Source organism: Malus domestica, chromosome 17 (assembly GCF_042453785.1).
Source record: "Malus domestica chromosome 17, GDT2T_hap1".
Lineage (NCBI taxonomy): Eukaryota > Viridiplantae > Streptophyta > Magnoliopsida > Rosales > Rosaceae > Malus > Malus domestica.
Window position 1 is genome coordinate 3,690 of NC_091677.1, and position 17,471 is coordinate 21,160.

The window sequence follows — 17,471 nt, forward strand, 5'->3', positions numbered from 1 at the left end:
AGAAAAGAGCCCGAAATACAAATTTTCGAATTAATACGGGTAATGAGAACATCATCCCACTTTATGGGTCTACGAGTTATGTTCCAATAATCTGACTGTACATCTCTTAGGTAATCCCTTAAAGATCATCTTTGCCAAAAATAAAAAAATTACAAAACTTTTAGGTTATTGAATTGAAAGAAAAGATCCTGAAATATAGATTTTCGAATTAATACGGGTAATGCGAACATCATCCCACTTTTTCAGTCGACGAGTTATGTTTCGAAAATCCGACTGTACATCTCATAAGTCATCTCTTAAATATCATCACTGCCAAAATAAAACAAATACGAAACTTTTAGACTGTTGAATTGAAAGAAAAGAGCCCGTTATACAAATTTTCGAATTAATGCAAGTAATGATTACATCATCCCACTTTGTTGGGTTTACGAGTTATGTTTCAAAAATCCCACCGTACATCTCATAGGTCATCCTTTAAAGATCATATTTGCTAGAAATAAAAAGAAAACATAACTTTTAAACTGTTGAATTGAAAGAAAAGAGTTCGACATAAGGATTTTCGAATTAATACGGGTAATGAGAACATCATCCCACTTTATGGGTCGACAAGTTATGTTGCAAAAATCCGACTATGCATCTCATAAATCATCCCTTAAAGATCATCTCTGCCAAAAAATAAAAAGAATATACGAAACTTTTAAACCCTTGAATTGAAAGAAAAGTGTCGAAATACAGATTTTCGAATTAATACGGGTAATGAGAACATCATCCCACTTTATGTGTCCACGAATTATGCTTCAAAAATCCGATTGTACATCTCGTATGTCATCCCTTAAAGATTAACTCTGCCAAAAATAAAAAGAATAAGAAACTTTTAGACTCTTGAACTGAAATAAAATAGCCCCGAAATACAAATTTTCCAATTAATAGGGTGATGAGAATATCATCCCACTTTTTGAGTCTACGAGTTATATTTCAAAAATCCGATTATACATCTCATAGGTCATCCCTCAACGATCATCTCTATCAAAAATAAAAAGAATACAAAACTTTTAGACTCTTGAATTGAAATAAAAGAGCTTGAAATACAGATTTTCGAATTAATACAGGTAAAGAGAACATCATCGCACTTTATGGGTGTACGAGTTATATTTCAAAAATCCGACTATACATCTCATAGATCATCCCTTAAAGATCATCTCTGCCAAAAATACAAAGAATACGAAATTTGTAGACTGTTGAATTGAAAGAAAATAGCCCATTATACATATTTTCAAATTAATATGGGTAATGAGAACATCATCCCACTTTATAGGTCAACAAGTTATGTTTCAAAAATTCGATTGTACATCTCATAGGTCATCCCTTAAAGATCGTCTCTGCCAAATATAAAAAGAATACAAAACTTTTAGACTATTGATTAAAAGAAAATAGCCTGAAATACAAATTTTGCAATTAATACGGGTATTGAGAACATCATCCCACTTTTTGGATCTATGAGTTTTGTTTCAAAAATCCGATTGTACATCTCATAGGTAATCCTCCAAAGATCATCTCTGCCAAAAATAAAAAGAATACGAAACTTTTAGCCTATTGAATTGAAAGAAAAGATCCCGAAATATAGAATTTCAAATTAATACGGGTAATGAGAACATCATCCCACTTTTTGGGTCTACGAGTTATGTTTCAAAAATTCGACGTAAATCTCATAGGTAATCCCTTAAATATCATCACTGCCAAAAATGAAAAGAATATGAAACTTTTAGACTGTTGAATTGAAGAAAAGAACCCGATACACAGATTTTCGAATTAATATGAGTAATGAGAATATCAACCCACTTTATGGGTTGATGAGTTATGTTTCAAAAATCCGACCATACATCTCATAGATCATCCCTTAAAGATCATATATGCCAAAAATAAAAAGAATATGAAACTCTTAGACTGTTGAATTAAAAGAAAATACCCCGGAATACAGATTTTCGAATTAATACGAGTAATAAGAACATCATCCCACTTTATGGGTCTACAAGTTATGTTTCAAAAACCCGATTGTACATCTCATAGGCCATCCCCTGAAGATCATCTCTGCTGAAAATAAAAAGAATACAAAACTTTTAAACCCTTGAGTTGAAAGAAAAGAGCCCGACATACAAATTTTCGAATTAATACGGGCAATAAGAACATGATCCCACTTTATGGGTCTACAATTTATGTTTCAAAAATCCGAGTGTACATCTCATAGGTTATCTTTTAAAGATCATCTCTGCCAAAATATAAAGAATATGAAACTTTTATACTGTTGAATTGAAATAAAAGAGCCTGAAATATAGCTTTTGGAATTAATACATGTATTGAGAACATCATCCCATTTTATGGGTCTACGAGTAATGTTTCAAAATTTCGACTGTACATCTTATAGGTAATCCTTCAAAGGTCATCTCTGCCAAAAATAAAAAGAATACGAAACTTTTAGATTGTTGAATTGAAAGAAAAGAACCCGAAATATAGATTTTTTAATTAATACGGGTAATGAGAACATCATCCCACTTTTTGGGTCGACGAGCTATGTTTCAAAAATTCAACTGTACATCTCATAGGTCATTCCTTATATATCATCATTGCCCAAACTAAAACGAATATGAAACTTTTAGACTATTGGATTGAAAGAAAAGAGCCTGTACAAATTTTCGAATTAATGCAAGTAATGATTACATCATCCCACTTTATTCGATTTACGAGTTATGTTTCAAAAATCCCACCGTACATCTCATAGGTCATCCCTTAAAGATCATATCTATCAGAAATAAAAAGAATACGAAACTTTTAGACTGTTGAATTGAAAGAAAAGAGCTCGACATAAGAATTTTCGAATTAATACGGGTAATGAGAACATCATCCCACTTTATGGGTCTACAAAATATGTTTCAAAAATCCGACTGTGCATCTCATAGGTTATCCCTTAAAGATCATCTCTGCCAAAAATAAAGAGGATACGAAACTATTAGACCATTGAATAGAAAGAAAATAGCCCAAAATACAAATTTTTGAATTAATACGGGTAATGAGAACATCATCCCACTTTATGGGTCTTCGAATTATGTTTCAAAAATCCGACTGTAAATCTCATCCGTCATCCCTTAAAGATCAACTCTGCCAGAAATAAAAAGAATACGAAACTTTTAAACCCTTGAATTGAAATAAAATAGCCCGAAATAAAAAATTTCCAATTAATACGGGTAATGAGAACATCATCCCACTTTATGGGTCTACGAGCTATGTTTTAAAAATCCGACTATACAACTCATAGCTCATCCCTTAACGATCATCTCTACCAAAAATAAAATGAATACGAAAGTTTTAGACTCTTGAATTGAAAGAAAATAGACCAAAATACAGATTTTTGAATTAATACAGGTAATGAGAACATCATCCCCTTTATGGGTCTACAAGTTATGTTTCAAAAACCCAACTGTACATCTCAAAAGTCATCCCTTAAAGATCTACTCAACCAAAAATACGAAACTTTTATACTCTTGAATTGAAAGAAAATAGCTCGAAATATAGATTTTTGAATTGTATATGAATATGAATTCTAAATATTATGACACAGTACCAAGTTAACCATTTACGTGAAGACGATGACATGCTTTTTGGGATTAGAGTCCTTCTGCAGCTCTCCTCTTCAATATGCAAGGCCTCAAGAATGGGGTTTGAGTTTATGTAAGCTTGCGTGATTAGAAAGAGTACAGGGACCCTAATATATATACCATACACAATGGTAATCAACTAGGACTCTTCCCATTGAATAATCTTGATTGATCTTAATCTTATCACTGTGAATTCCCTTATTCATATCAGCTAGAAAGACTTCTAATAATATCAAGAGTGTTCAAGCTACTGAATCCTAATAAACATGTTCCTTATCAACTCATAAACATTGTTAATATTGATCTCTAATATTTCCACATGAATAACAAGCGCTAACCAAGTGTATTGCTCTTATCAAAACTTACAATACAATGTTAGATGGAGTCTTGGAGATATTCTTACGTACATTGGTTTGTACGTTTGGATGTGCAAGTTGCAATTATGCAATGTTAGATGGAGATATTCTTGCATACAGTACATTGGTTTGTTTGGGTGGATCATAACACGTGGTTGGTTCGTTAGATGACCTTTGGGTTATGTAATGAGAGATTCTCTCATGCAAAAAATATTTAGTCTTAATAGTGTCCTCGTCAAAAATGCTTGCAACATACGTTAATTTCCTAATAGGATTTTTACTACAAATAAAAATAAGGATAAAAGCACTTAAAATACTTGCAAGGGTACAAAGTAATTGTAATATAGTTAGCTTTAACAAGATTGTTCTCCACAAGAATTGAATGAATAATTTATTTCATATGAAATCTTAATTAATTATTTAAAACAAAGTTTGGAAAGAAAAAAAATTTTGATTTTGGAATTTAAAATAATAAAAAGGAATTTAATAAAAATACTTAAATAAATTTACAAAGTAAAGAACACAAAAGAAAACGGTTTTGAAAATCAAATTAAAAATTATAGCTCCGCCGTCACCTTAACAATCATACGTAGTTCTTCCAATTACTTATGAATTACACATGCTTACTTTGAAGGTTAGGTTTTCCTAAAATATGCTCTACTCGGACCCCCAATCTAAAACATATATCAAATATGCAGCCCATCTATAGTATTCAGATCAAATCTAAATATGTAAGACTCATTAAGTTTTGTGAAAATCCTTTGAAAAACCATGCAATCCCTAAGACATGATATTCATCCTAAGTGAAATTACACACACATCAATCACAAGAAGCCTTCGTCAATTTCAGGGACAGACCTCCGACCAAAATTACATCAAATTACTTTTCTAAATATCATAATGGTGATCAATCATTATGACAAATATATAGTTTAAACACGGTGATTAATAATTCAAATCTACATGCATAATATCATGAGTAAATTGAAAAGAAACTACATATTCTTGCTAAGGCTCATGTCCTCGCCCTAGCAAAAGAGAATGAGTTATGAACAATCATAAAAGAAAATATTATTAAAACATGGATAAAAAACACATTGGAATACAAATCGTCAAAGCATAGCCAAGTTCTCCAAATCGATGTGTTCATCGGCCCTAACGGCTCAATAATACTACCACAAAATAAAATCCTTACTATAAAAGGTCTTCTAAAAACTTCAAAACTTATAACAAGATAACTAGGAATTACATTTCTATTCAAACTTTGGAAAATCTACCCAGTCACAAAGAATCTCATGTTTCTGGATCTTCAGTGCTCCAAAACGGGCCCAAAACGACTTGAATTAAAGCTTGAGATGTCCCGAACATAATTGCAAAGACCTCAAACCTAAAAGACATCATCTTGGACGCCAAAAAGCCCAAATAAGCTCAAAACGTTACTTTGACAGCACTGCGCGTTGCTCCTTTATTTCTTCACCATAAATAAGCTACTTGATAGAAAAATTTGAAACTTTGATAGGCAAAAGTTGAGAGACTCACGAACATTCTCCAATTGGAATCCTTCCAAAATTCATCTGTTTGATCACTTTTTTCTCAAGAGGAAGTCGCATGTCCTAAATTAGAAATATAAATTACAGTATCAAACTTTCACCAAAATAACCAATAAATTAATACTAAGAATAGGTTAAATTAGTATAATATCGACTCATCAGTGTCATCGTCAAATAAATTCTTGCAACGTGTTTGAAAAGTGCACTATCTATCTATTAGACAATTAATACATAGTGGCATGAGAGAATTGCTTATAAGGAGAATGAGTTATGATTTTCTTTGGTTTTGTCCACTTGGCCATTATTTATGGTTCACACTAAAACTATGGGACCTATGATCAGTGGCGAAGCCACGTGGGAGCGAGGAGTGGCGGCCGCCACTCCCCTCGCCGGGAAACACCACTGAACCCCAGGTCTTCGCCACTCCCCTCGCGCGCCTCGCCGGAAAATAATGGTTCACGAACTTCACGGCGCCCTCTGTTTTTCTGGGTTTTCTGTTCACGAACTTCACAGCTGTCCATTTTCTACTTCCTCGCACAGAAACCAGTCACCAACCTCGTCGACCTTCTGGGTGGTGGCCCTGGTGGGAGAGGATAATGGCTTGGGATAATGGGATGAAGGGCTGGTTTGGTATTGCTGTGCTTTGAAAAAAAGCTGCTGTGAGAATAAGCGGCTGTGCTGTGAGAATAAGCGGCTGTGAAATAAAGCTAGTAGAGTGTTTGGTAAACTTTTTTGTGAAAGTGCTTTTGGAAAAAAAAGCAGGATGATAGTGTGTCTTTTCATTAAAGGAGCACTGTAGCTCTGTGTGCTTTGAAAAAACTGGCTTTTTTTTCAAAGCAGCAAATAGCAGCTTCAGCTTTTCCTTTGATTTTCAGCTTATTCTCACAGCAGCTTCCAAAATAAGCCCTTTTTTTTCAGTTTACCAAACACAAAAATGACCCTCAGCTTTTTTTCACAGTGGCTTTTTTTTAAATCACCTCAATCCCAAACAGGGCCGAAGGCTAGTAGTATTTCAGTGAGGGAGAAGACCTGTTTGGATAGCATGATAGCATATGTTTGGAAAACAGGATAAAGGCTGGTCGATATGTTTGGTTCTTAACATAGCGAAAGTGTAACAAAGAATTAAAGGGACAGCTGTGCTGACTTTATTGGCCCATATCATTTGGTCAGTAAATTGAGGGATAAAGATTGTCTGCCCTCAACTTCCGGTACCCTCCTCGTGCCATTCTATTTGTGTGGTCACGGTTAAGCCACGTCAATATTTTATATTACAATTCATTTTTGTCTTATTATATCTATAAAAAAAATATAAAATGTTAACGTGGCTTAACCGTGACCACACAAAATAGGAGGGCACGGGAAGGGCACCGGAAGTGGAGGGCAGACAATCCTTGTCCTAAATTGAGTACTTCCCAGTGATTACTCAAGTATTATATTTTCCCCACTATTTTTTTTTCTCTTCTAACCCATCTTTTTTTGTGGTTTGTTAACCCATTTCTCTCTTTTATTTATTTATTATTCTTGTATGTATTTTTTTTCCCCTCTTTTTAAGACTCCTAGCTTATTTATTATAAACTTTCACATTATTATAAATATTGTATTAATTTTTTAAAAATAATGTAAATATTGTTCAATGCTTATTTTACGATAAAAGAAATTCATTTAAATCCATCTAGACTTCTGCCTAAATCTTGCCTAGGCGCCTAGCTGCTAGGCTCCAGTCCGCTGCCTAACTAGCGCCTAACGTCTTTAAGAATCTAATCCTAACCAATTTAAGCTTGTTACATGGCTTTGATATTATCGCTTACAACCGCATTGGTAAAGAGACTATTTTCTGTTATGAATATTGATTTAAAACTTTGCACTCTTCAATGTGAAAGCAACCGCTTCGATTGAACATTACATTCTTTTGAATTTCGCCCCTCCCCTCGGCAAATCCTGGCTTCGCCACTGCCTATGATAGGTACATTATTTATCATATTTTCATGTTAATTATCCCTAGGTTTTGTTAAGGAATTGATTATAAAAGAGCCTTATTACTTTCCTTTTCTCAGTTTTAGCCAATACGCGCACTCAAGTTGTTTTTGCTAATAATTCGACTTTCCGGATGAATTTTAATGCAACGCCAATTGGAGAAGGAAGCTAAGAGGCTGAAGATCATTGTGTCTGAATCTCATATTTTTCCATAGTCATTCATTCCAATTTTACAAATCAATCCCGCAAGATTTGCGTTCTCATCAAAATTGCGCAGCTGTGGGAGAATGAAGATTTGGAGCCTTTCCCAATTTTTCCTAGTGGTGTGCGATATATTATTGGAAAGATAAGACATAAATCTAAGGTTCTCATATTTTTACAGAATTTTCCGGAAAATTTGACCTCAAAACTGGCGTGCAAGACAAATGACTTGTTTCCCAAGCCAAGAAGGATTCTTTCCTAGTTTGTGTCATTAATTGTTTAGGAGTTTTTTTTTTTTTTTCTGCCAAACCTTTTAGGGTTTTTCTAGTATAAATAATGCATCCTAAGCTCTCTCTACGAATATCCCCCACATCACCACCACACTATGCTACCATTTACCATCTACGCAATGTGAGAATAAGAGCTTAGGGACGTACTTTGTCATGGACTCCGAGTTCCATCTTTCCTTTATTTTTATTTCTATGTGTAACTAAGTTACTTCTCTAAGGTTTATGATGAAACCATGATATGATTATTTCCGAAGTATTTTGTTGATTATTATTCGATTACATGCCATGTTTAATTCTTAATATTTGTGTGTAATTTATTCTAGTTTCGAATGTTCTTGTGATTGCCCATCATTGTGAATTTGTTTTAAATATTTAGGTAAATCTAAAAGGACGACCAATCAATTAGATTTATTGGAACTAAGATTAAGAAGAGTAGAAAACTAGTGAGGATGACCAATATCAAACTAGTCCTACTTGGTTCACATGATTCTTCATTTCTTAATGGATTTTTATGTGTTTAACTAAATGCCTAACCAATATAGACATATGAGTTGATGCCTGACCACGAAACCTTAAATATTGGCATGGTAATTGAATAGTAATCGGCTTAAAGAAAAGGGAAATGATTGTTATTGGTGGATTCTTGACCTTAGGCTTTCATCATCTTAATTTGTTTAAACTTTCATTCGTTGTGTGTTTTCATTATTCATCTTTCAGATTTTATTATAAGTTGTAGCTTTAATTACTTTTCATAATCAATCAATCATTTGTTTTTCTACGTTAAGTTTCGCATAATTGGCTGGTTAAATTGGTGTTAAAGCAATTCCTATGGGATCAACCTCATATTTGCATATATTCCTGTAATTGATTCGTGCGCTTACAAGTTTAATTTGGTTTAAATTAATCTATTATTTAGGTTATTTTAAATATACATAAACCTACGCTTTACACAAAGTCCGAATTTGCTCACCACCTTAACTAGGTGATGACTGTTACCACCATCTTAGGAAATTGACATGTGTCAACGTGTTTAATCATTGATTCCATTAGTTCATGTCAGTAATTGCCTTTCAGTATACCGTTTATCCCTCCAACCACACATTTATCCCTCTCTTCCACCATATACTTTTATGTGTCTCTAGGACAAAAGACGAAAACTGAAAACTAAAATCAAATAAAATCTGAAATGGATCCATAATGAGTTCAGTAGTGTAAGTAGTTGCGTAGAAAGTGAATCATTTGGATAAAAAGGAAGCAAAGTGACACATGTAACAAAATTTCTAGAAGTATTTTTAGGTTTAATCCTGTGCAATTGATAATTTTTGGAAAGTGCTGCAGGTCGAATAATTTAACCTACCTCCGTACTTGCTAGACATCTGCGAGAGCAATAAGTTGATCGACCACATTTGGTTCCGCAAGGGTGCTGGTGTCTCCAAGCTCATCTAACTGTCTAGAAGCGATCTTCCTCAGAATCCTCCTCATGATCTTCCCACTCCTTGTTTTCGGAAGGCCAGGGGCCCAGTGGATTCTGTCCGGTGCTGCAAATGCTCCTATCTGAAAAATGTTTACATTCCAGAATTTAACAATTTTTAACCCGAAACCATCAGATCTGAAATTTCCCGGACTCTGAACAGCACAAGACTAGAGTGCCGTTGCACTTGCACTGCAACAAACAAGGTGCAATAGAAAACTTAGACGCAGAACTAGATACATACCTGCTTTCTCACAGCCAGTACAAGGCTTTTCCGGAGTTCTTCACTGTAAGGTACACCTTCCACAAGAGTAACAAAGGCATATATACCTTGTCCTTTAACCTATAGAAAGAAAGTAATTTTGTTCAGACATACTAGGCGCAAGCATCTGCCACTCCCTCCCGCTCTCTTGCTCTCTCTTAGATATGTCATGCACAATTCATAACACAATGCGAAGTATATGGAGATAATTTACCAGATTTTCAATGCAGATTGTAGAAAGACAATTTCATTAGAGTTTATTCTTCTCTAGTGGGATATGATTTTTATTTCAATGTTAGGGGTTCAAATTTCTTAGTACTTGAATGTGTCACATTAAAGGTTAAAGTTTGGGTTCTCTCCTCCAAGGATCCTAATCTGTTAAACTCAGTTATTGTGTCACATCCACGTACTTCATGCTCAATGCCAACCACAGCAGCTTCAGCACACTGGGGATGGGAGACCAGAGCAGATTCCACTTCTGCTGTACCAATTCGATGTCCACTGCACATATTATGATTTTATCATTGAACAAAAGGAATAAACAACAATCACACAGTCGTCCACATTACATCCTAAGAAATCCACACGTTATCCTATCACTACGTTTAGCTAACTCGTACAAACATCAAGATTGAAAAATTATATGCACGTAGTTTATGGAATCCAAAAATACCTAACGTTGATAACATCATCAACCCTTCCTGTAAGCCAGTGATATCCATCCTTGTCCCTGAGACATTGATGTGTAACACTTAGTTTTATATCACATTAGAAGAAGTCCTAATAAATAAATCCTATACTCTAAACTCAAAAAAGGAATCGAATCTCGTCCTGGAAACAAAAATCTCCGTGCATAACACTTGTTAGCATTCACACTAATGCAATTGCAATGTGATGTTATTACTTACCTGCTGCATCCATCACCACTAAAATAATATCCGGGGAAAGGTTTAAAGTAAGTGGTTTCGTATCTTTCGTGATCACCGTATAGAGTTCGGAAAGCCCCAGGCCATGAGCTTTTTACACACAGATAGCCACTGCATTCCCCTTCAATCTCAACACCCTTTTCATCAACTATGACAGCCTACAGTTACAAGCAAAATAATTATTAAGATTAGATCTTACAGATTCAAAAGTATAAAAAGAGGATACTTTATGAGATCCATAAACTAGATTAGAATAAAATACCTGCACCCCAAAGAAAGGGAAAGTAGCAGAACCAGGTTTCTGTGGCCAGGCACCCGGTAGTGGAGTTATCTGTCAGGTAAAGAAAGCCAAGCATTTCAAGTTAAAACATCTCACTGATGGAAGTCCAGGTGAATGCACATACATATTGGCACATAAGTGTGGTGAGAGGAGTTTTTAACGAAGTAAGATCTTGAGGAATTTTCCCGTGCCACTAACATTTCTGCTTAACACCAGTCAATGGAGCGAGGGATGAAAACTATATAAGAACAGTACTACAATACCATAAAGCCACCAGTTTCAGTTTGCCACCAAGTGTCGGAAATAGGACATTTTGAATCTCCAACCACGTTGAAAAACCACCTGTACCAAACAGCGTTGGGTTAATAACTCTTTTTGGGTGTGAAGTGAAGCTTTTGAATCAGACAACAAAAGAGATGAGAACCTCCATGCACTTGGGTTAATAGGCTCGCCTACACTTCCAAGGACCCGTAAGGATTTTCGCGAGTATCGTGTAACATACTGCATAATACATAAATAAATAAAATTCAAAGAACACACACATCCATAAATACTTAAGGCATTATGTAAGGGGTACTGGAATCTTAGCCTTATCCAGACAACAAAACCACCATGGATACAGAAACAGAACACTATGTAGAATGGCAAATCTTGCAATGCAGATAGTAAATGACGGAGAATATAAAGAGGACTGATTTCTTGATGTTAATTTAATAAGATACATCGAGAGGTGGGACACCCAAGAAAACCAGATATGTATGACAGAGGAGCATCTTTGATGGAACAAAAGAACAAAAATTAAACAGGGACAAATGACAAGAGGATCTTATAGCCTAAAAACACAGACAAGCTTTATACTTCAACAAAATCATGTCCAGTTAATGAAAATATCCATTAGATTTAAGGAAGAAAAAAAACGTTTGGGAAATGATTAACCAAGAAACAAAATAGAGAAATGCTTTTTTTTTTTTTTCTGTACATAGCTGCTAACATCCATCATAAACTTATAAAATCATCTGGATCAATAACAAACACATTAAAATAATCACATCCATATATAACGAAGGAATGGCTAATATCTTACCTTGTCACTATCACGCATGAGGGACCGCACTAATGTGGGGGCAGTATAAAATATGGTCACTTTGTATTTATCAACAACATCCCAACAGCGTCCAGGATCAGGATAATTTGGAGCCTGCAACATATACACGGATAGTAACAGCTACATGAAATGTCAACATAGGAAATCCAATTCAGCAAGAATTAGAGCAAGCATATGCACCAAAAAATAAACCATAATCAATCTTACTGTAGCGCTCTTTAAACATGAGATCCTCTGGCAATATCCACATATTTAGATACAGCTAGTCAGTGTTCTGAATATAATTATGTATTTAGCACTAGAAGAGTTCATTTCATTTATAGTATAATGTTCAAAGAATTTAAAAATTTATATAGATCATAGACAGTGATACGTGATTCTTCTCACCATAAGTAAACACATACAAATTTTAATTAAATGTCATATTCATACTAGTGAACTACTGTTTGTTATTTTGCCTTCTTGAGGAAATAAAGGCATTATTAAGTTACTCTGAGTCCAATGGTTAGTTTACAACAGAGGGGTTACCCTTTTTAACATAAGAACCTATCCACCCTTTAAACAATAGTATATGTCCAACTAAAGACCTTCCGCTAAGGAGAGTACTACACTGGTAAAAAATAAAAAGTCAAAAGAAAAAAAACATTAATCTTTAAACCTAGCTGTCCAGCTTCTTCTTGGTATACTCTTTTTCTTTTTTTCCGAAGGCTTCCAAGTGCCTGACTAGAGATGTCGGCTTTTTCTTCAGATATATATATTAGGTTCCTCTCTTACAGTTACATGTAAAACGATAATATGTATACATTAATCTGTCTATTAGTTACCCCTTCATATAAAACAGCAGTTGCTCCATTAAGCAGGGGTCCATAAGTGACATAGCTGTGCCCAGTGATCCAACCACAGTCAGCAGTACACCTAAATTAAAGATAAAGCCATGTTCAGCAACAAAAAACATCAGAACAAAGCAAGTTTCTTTCACATGAGGAAAATCAAAATAACATTAATGATAAGCTTAGGGTTTTGAAGGATACCAGTAGATGTCGGATGAGCTGTAATCAAATGCATATTTAAATGTTGTGGCAGCGTACACCATATATCCTCCAGTTGTGTGGAGAACTCCCTATAAGAGCTTATTATTAGAAGAATCCACAGGGAGAAGAAAAAAATTATTTGAAGTATGGAACATAGATTACCTTCGGTTTGCCAGTGCTCCCACTGGTATAGAGCAGAAAAAGTGGATCTTCTGCATCAACCCAGTCCACTGCACAAGTAGTTGGATATTTAGGTATGACATCCTGGGAGATAATCATGGGTCATCACTCATCAGTCACAACCGTCCGTAAGACAAACATTCAGGTCAATCATAAGCATATGATGAAACAATAATATAGGAAAAGCACACAATGCAGCATGCATGTTACAAACAAAAGAATTCTTTCCTCATGGAAGTCTATATCAAGAGGTGCTAGTACAAGTGCTAACCTGCCACCATACATCCCTTCCTTCCAGCCATTTAGTACTTTCCCTCTTCATAGCCAATTGATTTTCATAAGTTAAGCATACATCTGCTCAAACAGGGCACCATATGTCATGATACAGAGAACTTTTACATAAAAACTGTGCATTGCCTCGCCATACCCACACACACATATAGGTCATTCCATAGATCACATATCAATTTGCTAATTTCCATACCTACAGAAACCCCACTTTGGGATGATTCTATAAGGGCAGCATCAACTATATCTTTGAGGTGGATAACCTTAGAACCTCTTTTAACAGCATTGCAAGTGATTACAACTTTCGGTTTGCAATCTACAATCCTTTGAGCAAGAGATTCCGCAGAAAATCCGGCAAAGACAACCTGAAAGATTGGAAAAGGCAATTAAGTATGAAAAAGAAATCATTGGAGGATGCTGGAAAGCAAAGAGAAAGATGGTGCAATACCGAGTGAACGGCACCAATGCGGGCACAAGCAAGCATTGTAATTGGAAGTTCCATTAACATGGGCAGGTAAACCACAACAGCATCACCCTTTTTAACTCCAACATCTTTCAAATAGTTCGCAAGCTGCGAATGAATGGTAGAGGTAAGAAAAGGTGAGATATTTTGCTTATTAGTTTTATGAAGCAACTCGCATTCCCAGGCAGATTGATAGACGGACCGACCTGGCAAACGTTGTGGAGAAGCTGGGTGTAAGTTAAAGTGGCATCAACACCAAGCTCATTGCCTTCCCAGTAGAAGGCAATTTTGTCACCAAGTCCAGCTTCAACATTTGTGTCAAGGCAATTGTAGCAGATGTTGGTGATACCGCCCCTGAACCACTGCTCAAATCAAAACTTTCTAAACTCAAAAAAAGGCAAGGCAAGGCAAGGCAAGCAAATCAAATCGAATCAGAAAAAAGGAATCAAAAGAAAGACCTCAATTCGGATATCGCCTTTCCTGACATCAAGATTCTCCGAGTACACTGGTTGGCCCCATTTCTGTTTCCAAAAGAAGGTGGCAGCGATGTCGGACCAAAATCCGGCGGGGTCCTCGATGGACCGTTTGTACATCTCCAGATACTGAAGGGGGAGGAAGAGGGTAATAAGATAGGATTAAGAGGTTAGATGATGTTGTTGGAAGTGGAAGTGCAAAGCGCGGAGAACTGAGAGAAGAATTAATAAATGGAAGGAAGATAGCCAAGGTACCGTACCTGTTGGGGAGAGGAGACGTGGGCCTGACGGGAGAAGTGGTCGCTGGGAAAGACGAGATCGTTCTCTTCAGAAGCGAGAGATTCTCCGAGAATGACAGCGTTCGGGTGGGAAATGTTTCCGGCGCCGGAAGGCATTGTGGCCATCGACTCCACATGCCGCAGGTGATCGCTTGTCGTAATCAAATTTGGATTATTACGAGGCTTCTTGTTGTTGTTGTTAGCAGCATGATGATCGGCATGATCAGGCGTTGATGATTCCATGTCCCAACTGCAGGATTTAAATCTGGGCGACGCCCACAAAGAAGTCCTCCTTTTTCCTCCTCTTCGTCAAAGAAGAAGAAGACGACTCAGCGAATTGGAATTGGAGTCTGGAATTGACTTTCTTCTTCCGTGGAGAGCGGAAAGGGAATATATGGCCAACGGAGGAGTGTGATGATGATTCTGATGATATGCAAAACCCTGACCCTCTGCAAGGATAAGATTATGAAGATTATTATAACAACCCCTCCTCCTCCTCTCCAGGTAGAGATAGAGGTAGTCATAGAATTTTTAATATTAAAATTAGTCTAGTTTCCTTTCTCTCTCCTCTTGGTCTTGCTTCTGCGTTCGTTCGTTCAAGTTAAGCTGTCTGATTTCATTGAGTTGTGACTTTTCACCCATTAAACAAACGTTTCAAAGCTGGCAGGCAGTGACATAGAATAGAATATCCTTTTCTCTCTCCACTCTCCACTGAATACTTTGACTGTGGAAAAGCTTTTCCACTCCAATGTCGATCGCTACTGCAGGCAGACAGACTGCACCTACCATATCCAGGATTTCACACCCCTCACCTTACATACCTACGCACGTGCAGTCCACGTCAGAGGATTTATACGGTTCATTGTTCAACGATGTTCACTTGTAAAAGTAAATAATTAGAAAATATGAAAATAAAAATAAAGTAATCATAGTATAAACAGCTTATTCTCTACAAAAATTGATATGAATAACTTACCATTCAATTGAGATCACGAATTAAAATAAAAAAAATGCAAGAAAGTAAAATTAACTAAATTGGCAAAAATAGGAATCACACAAAGTACAAATAACACATGGGTTTAGAAAAACAAGGGTAAAGGCATTAAGGTTTAGTCGTCGTTATTAGCAACAATATCTAACATATGATTCGTCTGTGAAATTCAGATAAATCTAAACATGCAAGACTCCTTAAGCTTTGTGAAACCTTTTGAAAAATTCGAGAACCTTTAAGACGTGGCATTCACCTTGAGTGAAATTACAATTTGTGAAACCTTTTGAAAAATTCGAGTACCTTTAAGACGTGGCATTCACCTTGAGTGAAATTACAATTAACAATCACAATAAGCCTTACTCAATTTCAAGACGGCACTCCAACAAAAATTGCCCACGATTACTTGTCTAAACATCCTAATGGTGGTCAATCATCAAGACATACAAATAGTTTAAACACAGTGATTAATAATTCAAAGTATGCCTGTATAACATCATAAGTAATTTAATAAAGACTACATATTCTTGATAAGGCTCATGACTATGCCCTAGCAAAAAAAAATTAGTAATACATATTGATCAAAACAAAATTTAGTAACACATAATCATAATTAAAAAGTAAAATATCATTAGAGTAAATGATAGAAATCACCTTATATCGAAGTACAAAATCCAAAAAACTATGTCGAGTTCTCCAAAGTAGTGCTTAGAGTGTTAGAAATATTGGTGATGTGAATGCTATTTCTCTTACAACAAATTACATAAGATAAAATAAATGAATACAAGATAAAATACTTATCTTTTAAGGAAAACTAATAAAAATAGCTTGAAAACTTTGACTTTTAATCAAAATGACAAAAAGGTGTTGTAAGTGAATAGTAACATGAGTAACTTTTTAAAGTAAAAATATCATTTTCGTTAAAAGTGAACAGTACCGGGAGTGTTTCGTTAAAACTCCCTATCTTTTATAGGATGGAAATGGTTCTTTGTCGATACTTGATTAGAACAAGATTTTATGTTGAGGCGTGTAGGTTAACTGTCCTTAAGAGTAGATTTTACCCTTCTAAGACAATTATTCGATGTAGCAGGTTATAATGTTCTACTCTCCAAAATACAACCTATAATCATTGCAAACGTACACTCACAATACTTTGATCGAACAACTCGATTATTTCTTTTGGTATAAAAGTGAATAATGTAAAAGTACAAATCAAGGGAGGAGATAACTCATCATAGTACCCAAATCATAGTAACCGTAGATAGGCACCAAATCACAGTAACCGTAGATAGGCACCAAATCACAGTACATTTAAGCAAGACAACAAAGAATTAATCAAGGCACTTACATTAAATAGATATGACACGGTATAAGCCATTCCATTGCCTTTAGTACTATTACAGATTCGTAGTAAATTACGCTCCTCAATAACACAAATGCTCTCCACAAAACGAAAGATTAGAACTAATTTAATAAAGGAAAAACTTAATAAGTAACATAATTTGTGGCACTTAACTAAAAAGCTTCATATATAATTTACCCAACGCCTATTCCAATATTTTATTAAATATTCTATGGATAAGTGCAAATTCAAGAAATACCAAAATGTACCAATAATTCCAACAATTTAGGGGTGGTTTTGGTACATTACCGTACCAAAACCTCTGTACCAATTATCATACCAAATATTTGGTACGGTAAAATC

General features: G+C 35.3%; 1 protein-coding gene across 7 annotated transcripts; it reads right to left on the reverse strand.

The window, feature by feature from the left end:
- Window positions 1–2,277: 2,277 nt before the first annotated feature.
- LOC103416930 (acetyl-coenzyme A synthetase, chloroplastic/glyoxysomal) lies at window positions 2,278–15,597 on the reverse strand. Of its 7 annotated transcripts, XR_003770562.2 has the most exons (20): window positions 14,761–15,567; window positions 14,486–14,629; window positions 14,234–14,389; window positions 14,013–14,135; window positions 13,761–13,929; window positions 13,548–13,630; window positions 13,259–13,360; window positions 13,097–13,185; window positions 12,890–12,980; window positions 12,045–12,158; window positions 11,385–11,461; window positions 11,224–11,302; window positions 10,943–11,011; window positions 10,663–10,838; window positions 10,428–10,484; window positions 10,165–10,255; window positions 9,737–9,835; window positions 9,379–9,575; window positions 5,546–5,619; window positions 5,053–5,407 (listed from the first exon to the last, which is right to left on the reverse strand). XR_003770562.2 is itself a non-coding variant. In XM_070816754.1 (19 exons), exons 1-18 carry the CDS (start codon window positions 15,019–15,021, stop codon window positions 9,390–9,392), a joined length of 2,166 nt encoding a protein of 721 aa, XP_070672855.1. In that variant the 5' UTR covers window positions 15,022–15,567; the 3' UTR covers window positions 2,278–2,443; window positions 9,379–9,389. The 7 variants fall into 7 exon arrangements, 5 of the variants coding, with proteins under 5 accessions (XP_070672855.1, XP_070672854.1, XP_008353358.3 ...); XM_070816754.1 differs by lacking the exons at window positions 5,053–5,407; window positions 5,546–5,619 and adding an exon at window positions 2,278–2,443; XM_070816753.1 differs by lacking the exons at window positions 5,053–5,407; window positions 5,546–5,619 and adding an exon at window positions 2,840–2,975.
- Window positions 15,598–17,471: the final 1,874 nt, after the last annotated feature.